The 9,920-nt window shown below is 46.7% G+C and overlaps 1 protein-coding gene across 2 annotated transcripts in view; it reads left to right on the forward strand.

Moving 5' to 3' along the window:
- PPP2R3A (protein phosphatase 2 regulatory subunit B''alpha) overlaps positions 1 to 9,058 on the forward strand; it is a 131,302-nt gene extending 122,244 nt beyond the window's left edge. For both annotated transcript variants that reach the window (XM_008056860.1, XM_008056861.2), the window contains exon 13: positions 6,366 to 9,058. In XM_008056860.1, coding sequence (XP_008055051.1) covers positions 6,366 to 6,492 — 127 coding nt within the window. In that variant the 3' untranslated portion in view covers positions 6,493 to 9,058. The remainder of the gene's footprint in view (positions 1 to 6,365) is intronic.
- The last annotated feature ends 862 nt before the right edge of the window (positions 9,059 to 9,920 follow it).

Below are 9,920 nucleotides of genomic sequence, written 5' to 3' on the forward strand. Positions count from 1 at the left end.
CAGTGGCTGCTCCCGGCCACCGCAGCCTCACCTGCTGGGCTCCGGCGACCCTTCCACCTCAGCCTTCGACGTGGCTGGAACTACAGGCGTGCATCGCCACACCCGGCTAATTTTTTGATATATTGTAGAGGCCAGGTCTCACCAAGTTGCCCAGGCTGGTCCCAAACCCGTGGGCTCAGGCAGTTCTCTCACCTCAGCCTCCCAAAGTGCTGGGATTCTAGGCGTGAGCCACCACGCACGGCCGTGTCTGGCATATTAATACTTAAAAATGGAAGTATTTTGTTTTGCTTTGAGACAGGATCTCTCTCTTGCTCAGGCTGGAGTGCAGTGGCACAATCATGGCTCACCTCGACCTCTTGAACTCAAGCAATCCTCCTACCTCAGCCTCCCAAGTAGCTGGGACTACAGGTGCACACCACTATACCTGGCTTGGTTTTTTGGACCTTCCTTCCTCCCCCCCCCCATCACCGTGCGCCTGGCTCGTTTCACCACTGGACTGTGGGTTCCTCACGGGCAAAGAACCTTATCTTGATCTTGTGGATCCCGGCATCTGGTAAACGCTTAGGGCTGCAGGCCCCAGCAAGTAGGCCCCAGCAAGTGTCCCCTGAGTGGCACAGAAGACAGCAGTCGGCAGCAGCCAGCCTCTCTACGGGGATGCCTGTGGGAGCCAGACTTGACCCTCGTGAGGCCACGGAAAAGTCTTGCCCCACGTTGGCATCGAGCAGCAGTCACGGGCAGCCACGTGCCACCTGCCTGCACCTCCTGACTCAAGGCTGGTCCTTACGTGAGGCCTGCAGTAAGGAGCCTGGTGACAACTGCGTGTGCCCACAGCAGCATTCATGTACGTTCAGCTGGGCACGTGACTCGTGCCTGAAATCCCAGCAGCTCGGGAGGCCAAGGCAGGAGGCTTCATTAGGCCAAGGGTCTGAGGCCAACCTGGGCAACACAGCAAGACCCCGTCTCGATAAAAAACACATTCATCAATTTCATAAATAAACCCAGCTCAGTAATGAGTGGCCATAAGGGAAAGCAGAGGGGCGCTAGTCACTTAATCCCATTCAACTACGTGTTACTTATATGAAGATAACAGGTCCTGATACCATGTTTATCTATAGGTGACATTCTTAGGGCTTCTGCAAAAGTAAGTTAAAAACGCCACAGAAATTGTGTGCAGTAGGTTCTGGGTTCTTCATGTTCCTGTCCTGGAGAATGAGGCCTGTGATCAGCAGAAACAAGCTTTTCTACCAATTAGACTCGTATCTGACTACCTCAGATTTTTAGTTTAGAGCCTTTATATTAAATGGTTCAAAAATGCTTTCTCACAGGATATTCTGATATTTCAACAACAGCTTTACATTTGAGCAACCAAGACTAAACACAATTTTTTTTTTGGAGACGGAGTCTCTCTCTGTCTCCCAGGCTGGAGTGCAGTGGCAGGTTCACGGCGACTACAGCCTCGACCTGCTGGACTCAGGAGATCCTTCCACCTCAGCCTTCCAAGTAGCTGGGACTACAGGCGCGCCCCACCATGCCCTGTCAATTTTTTTATTTATTGTGGAGACGAAGTCTCACCATGTTGCCCAGGCTGGTCTCGAACTCTTGGGCCCAGGAAATCCTCTCACCTTGGCCTCCCTGTTGGGATTACAGGCGTGAGCCACTGCGCCTGGGCTACAATTTTCTTTTTTATTCTGGAAGTCTTTATCCGATTAGTAGAAAAATATAGGCTTGCTGCAGAAAATTAGAAAATATAAAGAGATTAAAATCACCTTTGGTTCCGTGATCCAGAGATAACCATTATTTACACTTTAGTTTATTGCCCTTTGACACTTGTTACACTAGTGTGTTCCAGAACGTGCCTTTCAATGCTTCTGAGTATTCTCCCAAGCAGTAACCTGCATCCATGTCCCTGTTATTGCACATTTAGGTTATTTAGAAGAATGTTCTCTACTAGTCGTTTATAACAGCAGCTTCTTCTATACTAAATATGAACTCACGTGAATGACTCGCTTTTGGAGTTATACACTCGTTCCCGTCAGCACCGGACAATAAGGCACCTGGGCAAAGGAGGCCAGCCAGAACCCCCCCGAGCAATCTTCCTGGAACGTAGCTAGAGGTGAGGGGTCAGTGAGGTGGGCGAATCCGGCAGAGGAGCAGGGGTCTGGGGGATGAGGGCACACGAGCCCATATCGGGGTGCAGGGAGAGAGAGAGAGGGAATGCCAATTCGTATTCCGCAGCACGAGCTACCTGGCAGGCAGGTTTTCTGCAGTGCTTAGCAGACGGAGCCTTGTGTGGACCTCGAGCTGATGGTGTTTTCTTTCTTTCTGCATTCAACACAACAAACCAGAGCCCAATTTTAACTGATTTCAACAGATACCTACCGGTTCCTCCTCCAAGCCAGGCACTGGGCTTGGGGACAAAAGTGGCGGAACCCGGTGCCTCCGGCTCACGGTTGGGCCCTCAGCCCTGTCTTTCTGTTGTCTTCGGCCACGTCAGCTGCGGTGGCTTGTGGCGCGGCGGAACCGCAAGGGCTCCTCGGCCAGAAGCGGAGTGAGGCCAGGCAGGAGGCCCAGGGAGCTGCGGCCAGAGGTCCCGCGGGCACCGGGGGGGTGAAGGGAACCCCGGTGACCAAGGTCAGAGGCCCGAGATGTCTCAGCTCCTCCACTTCACGCAAACCCGTGATTGCTCCGCATTTAAAAGTATCAAGACAAATTCACACTTTTGTTTCGGAAGCATCATGGACACCCAGCTAGAGAACTGCTTAACCCTGCATTCTGTACCTGCAGCCGTGTGATTCTGCTTCTTTGTTGCTGTTAATAGGCAGAACTCCCAGAAACTGCATTCCACCCTTTGTAAGATCACGTGTGTCCAGTCATCGTCTCTGCTCATTCCAGCTACTGTACTTCCAGGGAGCTCCTTTTGCCAGAAACTGCTCATCTGAAAGGGAAAACTCACTTAGGGAAATGAGCTTCTGAAGGGGGTGATAATTGCAGGAAAAGTTACGAGTCGTGATTTTCCCTCATGCTAAGAACACTGAACCCTGTGAGTTTTGGTTTAATCCTGACCCCTCTGCTCATTTATAAATGGTCAGTTAAATGGACAGAAAACCCCTCATGATCTTCCGCCAGGCATGGTGGCTCACGCCTATGATCCCAGCACCTCAGGAGACCAAGGTGGGAGAATTGCTTGAGGCCAGGAGTTTGAGACCAGCCCAGGCAACATCTGTACAAAAAAATAAACAAACAAAAACTAGCCAGGCATGGTGATGCATGCCTGCAGTGCAGACACCACGGGCTGAGGCAGGAAGGTTGCTTGAGCCTAGGAGTTCTAGGTTACAGTGAACTGTGATCATGCCACTGCACTCCAGCTTGGGTGGCAGGGCGACTCCAAAAAATAAATGATCTTCAGCTGAGCCCAGAGGCATCCCAGTGACCTACATCTAAACCCAGAAGTTGTCACTTAGAAAGAGGCAGTTAACACGCTCTATTTCCGTGTTCTCAGGAATCCCTAGAATGCAGGATAAAGATTAAGCCTCTCGCAGACCGGACTTCAGGATGAATCCTGCACTCTCACCATTCTGCCGACTCCACACATCATTTCACAAGAGCAGGGGGACATCAGTTTTCATCCAGTGGTTCTTTTGTTGGTGCCGGCCACTATACCGTAGCCCAAAGAAATGCACTTCACGATGGACTTTACAGTCAAGTGGGGAAGACATTTATATAATTAGAGGGAAGCACATAGGATTCACCCATAACAGTCAGAACTTAGGGTTGGAACTTAGGGTACTGAGGGAAGAATCTTGCGAAGAGGTGAGGAGACCTAAAGGGTAGGAAGGAAAGAGGCGAAAATCGGGACAAGAATGGGCCCGGGGAGGCCGTGTGGGGCGTGTGTAGAGGCTGGTGTGGCCGGGATACACCGAGCGTGGAGGGACGTGTGGTCAGGATGCTCAGCAGGGACTGACCGTCTAGGGCCTGGGGAAGCTCCTGGGGATGGTGGAGAGACAGAGTCCCGCTTAACCTTAATTGTTTTGGAAGTTGTTCCGCCAGGTCCCTGGAGGTACAAGAATAGCAGCAGAGAGGAAGGAACTAAGGAAGCCATCACAGACCTCTGAGTAAGAAATGGTGGTTGCTCGGGAGTAAGGAATCAGGGCACTTGTAAGTGACATCTCACATCAGAAGCTGCACAAGCTAGCCAAAGCGGGAAGGGCATTTCAGGCAACTGGAAAACACGGACGTGGTCCCAAGACCAGAACCCACTCCAACACCACCAACAGCCTGGCATGGCGGGAGCAGAGGGCACGTGGCAAGAGTGGAGGCAGGAGGACTAGTGGTTAGAACACTCCTGCGGGAGCCCAAACGAGGAAGGAAGGTGCCCTGGGCCAAGCCAGTGGCTGTATCCCCGTGGCCAACCGTGGGTGGCATACGAGACTGGCTGGATTTGAAGACGGGAAGGACGGGAAACGGGTCTAGGCTTCTGGCTTTGAGCGTGTGGATGGAGCCCCTCACTCCAATAGGGAGAACCAGGGCAACGGGAAAGGCGAGTTCTGTCGCTACAGGCTGCCGCTCTGCAAGAGCCATCCTCGGGCTGGCCATGATCTAGAAGCCACAGGTGACAGGTAGCCAAGGGGAAGACTAAGCCTGCAAGGCTTAGAAGAGCTCAGCACTCTGGACGAATGCTGACCCTGAAGGGGCCAGGGTTAGAGCAGGGCTTCTCAAAGCCCTGACGTGCTGAGCTGGACAGTTCTACTGAGGTGTCGCCGGGCACAGTGAGTGGGTAGCCACATCCTTGACCCTACCCACGAGATGCCAGCAAGACCCACCCGATTCTAACAGCTTACGTCTCCAGACATTGCCAGATGCCCTGAGGGGGAGGGGGAATCTCCCCAGTCGGAAACCACTGTGATTAGGAGGGGTCCCCAGGATGCTGAGAAAGGCTAGTGAATGAGTTCCTTTTTGCAAATGCTTTATTCAAAAGTGACACACACGTAGAACTTGCCACCCTGCCCCAACACAGGGTTGTCAGTCACTGCCATGCTCCGGTAAGCCCACAGTCACGGTTACGTGTGAAACCCAGGCTGGAACATGACTGGGAGGGTATTCACTCCGAAGCCTGTGGTCTCTGGGTGAGCCGCTCAGCCACTCCAGGTGGCCTCCACGAGACCGCAGAGTGGGGCGGACAGGCAGCTCCGTCGCGTTCGTCATATTCCCAGCGTTCGGCTCAAGGGCAGCCTGCAGGAGTTGAGGTACTTACCGCGTCTCACTGCAGAATTAACACTCGCAAAATATGCCGTATTCTCAGACCTGTAATGAGGTATTTAAGACAGTGATAGCTCGCAGATGGCAAACTGGGGGACCAAGAGGAAAACATCTTCCATCCTGACAGGAAGGAACCCGGGTCTGACAGTGCCTTGCTAGAATTTTGAGAATTGTCTTCCCACTTGTGGAAACAAGAATGGAATGGAGGATTTTCCTAAAATGATCAAGTTGTGAATAATTTTTGGTAGCATCACAAGCTGCTATTCATAGTGAACGATTTCCCATCCGGTAGGTTTTCCTTTTTTTAAAAAAAGGCTTAAGCTTCTCTAACCTTGACTCAAAAATGTCTTAGAAACCTAAACAGGTGCTGCCTTCTGTATACACCTCTGCACATTTTTCCTTAGTAGTCGGACCTTGATATAAGCCAGTGGTGTCAAACCCACAACAGACGGTGCTCACGGAGCATGTGTATTTTTCTAGGCTGAGATGTGGCCTCAGAATGTTTATCAGTTTGAGACTTCAATATTGTCATCTCTGCCTAAAGCCATTCTCAAGGTATGGAAGGACGTTGCATGTCCTGGAGGATATGGGATTCGGGGATATCAGCAACCTCTGAAGGGGAGTGAGCAGAGGGAATTCTTCCCAGGACTGACACCTAGGTATGCTGTAGAGTTCTGCAAAGGAGAATGGCCTTAGTCAGCTCTGCGTGCCAATTGCACGTCTGATAGTGCTTCTTGGGAGCTATGGAGAAAGCTGTGAGGCAGTTCGAGTTTGCCACTCTGCATGGGATCCACTTCAGCAGACATCCGGGTGAGGCTGGTGCTTCACGGACCTCGAATTCCCCTTCACCTAGCACCGGCTGCAATGCTCTGGTTCCCACCCAGGCCCCGAGGGAGGCTCGATACAGCACACTTTGAGCGCGTCCTAACAGGGACTTCGGCTTTAAGTGTTCTCCAGGGCAGCTCTGTGGTTTATAGCCTCCATTTAGCATCAGAGGGTATGTCTGCAGGCTGGTCTTCCAGTCTTTGGTTGGCCATCCTGATTTCTACACAAACACTAAAGCTTTAAAAAAAAAGATCAGCTAACCCACTTTTGCTTTGTCCTTTCAGCTCATTTGAAGAGTATGAAACAGAGGAACCTGCCTCTCCCTCTGAATGTGGAAACAAAAGCAATAAGATAGTAAGCTCTAGCCTTTCAGAGAAATGTGGAACGCTCCCATCAGTGGATGAAGAATAGCTGCCAACGTCTACATGAAAAGAAATTGTGTATTTGAAATGTTTTCTTGCGAAGAGATATTCTGGTTTGCATACAGCTTTTTAAAGGCTTCTCTGTCCTCACGTGTGTATCCGCGCTACAGACTTTAAACGTTTTAACAGACCTGGATACACACTCAACTGATGGGACTCCTCCAGTTTGCCTCAAACCTCTTACAGAGCTTGTCCTCAGAAGTGAACGTAATTATGTCCATCACCTTCCAAAGTCAGCAGTCTCCACCCTGAATGTACCAAGGATCTCTTAGGGACAGAGCCAAGCAGTTCTCTCCACGGAAGCTGAAGTTGCCTCAGTGTTGGCTGGCATCCCTGAGGCCCCCCCAAGGGCCTAGAAGAATTCTTCACTTGCAGATAACTTCAGGCAAAAACTTCTGGAACTTGTAAAAGCTGTTAAGAGCCTCCAGAATCGACTTAGCCCTAGTCATAAAAGCACTGCCAAAACATCTCAGAGACTTATTTTAATTATATATTACTGGAGTTCAAAGACCTTGAACTTACCTGGTTTAATGTAATTTCACAATGACCTGCCAAACTGCTAGTCACTTTTACATCCTCAGGTATCGTAACCACTGGGCCTTCTAACTTCACTGGCAAGCTCTGGCAACCTCCCTATCCTGACTGTGGATCTTGTATAAGATTTTAAGAAAAAACTTAAATGAAGACAGGCAAAGCATTTGACTCACACTTGGGGGGGGGGCGCCCTTTTAACTTATCTAACATTTGACTTATCTTAACATTTGTTCAGTGAACTACTGAATGATTTATTAATCTCCAAATGAGTTGATACCCCATCTTCACTTCCTATCAGAAAGTCTACTTGAAGACAGAAAGGAATAATGAATGACACATGAAAATTCTCACGAGACATATTCCTTTCTCCCTTGAATTGAGATTAGTAGTAAAGGCCTCAATCTAAACATTATTCCTTCCTTTATGTTGAAAAGAAACTACTATTGCAGCTATTTCATTCACCAAAGTATTTATCAGAGAAACGGATGCACCCATTAAAAATGCTCTTTACTGTAATTGTACGTGTTCATTGCAGAATCCCACATTCTTCAGCAGGCCAGTGCAGCCAAATCCTGTGATATCCTTGAAAAGAAACTCAAAGGATGGGCATTTCTGACTTAAGTACAAGAATCCCCTCAGAAACCTCTTAAACATCCGTCCGTCTCTGTCAAAGTCAACTTCTTTCCTATTCTTTTTCTAACCAGTCCTAAAAGTGTCAAGAATAGCTTCCCCCGCTTGGTTCCCCCCTTGCTGGTGTAAAGACCAAACACTGAAATAATCACACCTTGGGCTGTGGTAGGCAGAAAGCGGAGAAAGAGCAAATGTAGGACATACACCATCAACGAGGACAGTAGCAGTCAGCGATCTGCCCATCACAAGCTCCTCCCAGTTTCCTGTTTTCATGATTAAAACTGATTTCCACTTAACTGTTACTGAAGTAACTATTACAGCTATCTAATAGTTCACACAACAGAATCAAAAGTGATCTAAGTTTTTAGGAAACACTACATGCAGTAACCCTATTCACTTTTCTGCATGTGATACACAAAATTTAGTTCTCAATCCCATCTAGCCTTTACCAAGAAAGAAAAGCAGCTGTTTTATTTCAGGTAGAAACAAAAAAGGTTATACTTCATTTAGTAGCTAGATATGGTTTACAAGTTTTATTATCCATAATGATCTGATCCACTTCCAAGAGTCACCAAAAAGTAAAAATGAAATTCACTTTTACAGTATGCATTTTTTTTAAAGAACGATTTAGCTTTACATTCTATAACCTTGTTTCTCCTTAACTGAAGTCGTCTTGCTGTCACTTTAATCAATATTTGGTTTTGTTAAGTCACTGTAATAAAAGTAGAACCATTCCATTAAAGATAAGCTATTTAAAGGTTACCCAAATTCTCACATTTTCAGGAATTATAAGAATGTGTTTCACTGTACTCCTTTCTTGGAGCTGAATGCAAGGAATGTTAATTCCAAGGAACCAGGATAGATTACATTTTACTTTCTGGTGAAGATCACACTAAATATAATCATTACTGTAAAACTGGAAATTTCAAGTAGTTTCAATTACCCAGGCCCCTTGATAAAAGATAAGTTGAGGGTTATCATGATCTTAATGCAATTCAATGAAAGATGATATTCAGAGCATAACATTAATTGCCAATGTAATCAAACCAATAAAATTCCACGTTTCCCTGTAATCTTATCTCTGTCACAGTGTAGTTCAGAGTGTTTATAAAACTCTAGACTGATCAACTGAGGTAAATCTGCTCAGCTTTTGAAAACGTTAAGGTGTGTTTGAATGGAGAAGGCTGCATGACTTTTTTGTTTTTCCCTTTTTGCAAAATGAAATAAAGTTGTCAAACGTGAATCACATTAAGATAATCACTACACACTTTTGCTTCTAATCACACTTGTACCTCATTTTTATGTCTGAAAGAGTAACATTGTAAACAAGCTTGAGTTTCAAAGAGAATAACTGAATCCTTGTGAAAACTTATAAAGGTCTGGAATGATAATATACTACAAAGTGATTTCTTTTGGAGATAGGAGGACCAGGGTTTGGGAATGAGAGGGAATTTACAGGGACCAGAGGGGACTTCAGCCTTATTTATAATGTATTATTTTAAAAGGATGTGTAATTGCATGCTATTGGGTACCTAAACTCTACTCCTGGGCTCAAGCAATCCTCCCACCTCAGCCTCCCAAGCAGCAGGGTTACAGGCACAAACCACTGCACCTGGCGTTTTTGTTTAAAGAAGGAAGAAAAATATAAAATATCATCCAAGTATTATATCCAGATTCTACACTGTACTTTGGACCTTAGTATTTTCTAATGCATTGTGTTACCTACTGGGAAAGGACAATTCATGTGATTGTTGTAAAACTTGTACTTTTCTTCAGCAAGGTCACCATGGGACTGTTTTAAGAAAACTAAAGACATAATGAAACTAAAAGAATTATTTATCCCAGGGCCAGCCTACACCTCATCATGGAAATGCAGACTTAATGAAGCAACCAAAAAGATAAGTTGTCAGCTCTAGAGCCACTAGAAGGTTAAAAAGAATCATTTGCTCATTTTCATTAATAAAAAGGGCTCAACATTCAGGACATGTCATATTAAATGCTGCTGCTGTTTTGGTGGTTTAAAATCCCAATGAAGTAAACCCAATAACTTCAGTAATACTCTCTCAGTCACTCCTAGTTAGCCATTGGCTAGCACTCCCAAGTAACTTGCAGCATAAAGAAAAGCAGTATTTTTTTAAAAGGCACTGTAATTCATTACTCTTCCCCAAATGTATATAATACAGAGACCACTCAGAGCATACTATCCCAAACTCCTCAGTATTCTACAACATAGAATTAGAAAACTATCATTTA

Source organism: Carlito syrichta, unplaced genomic scaffold (assembly GCF_000164805.1).
Source record: "Carlito syrichta isolate Samal-C Ts95f unplaced genomic scaffold, Tarsius_syrichta-2.0.1 Scaffold302562, whole genome shotgun sequence".
NCBI classification, from domain to species: Eukaryota; Metazoa; Chordata; class Mammalia; order Primates; family Tarsiidae; genus Carlito; species Carlito syrichta.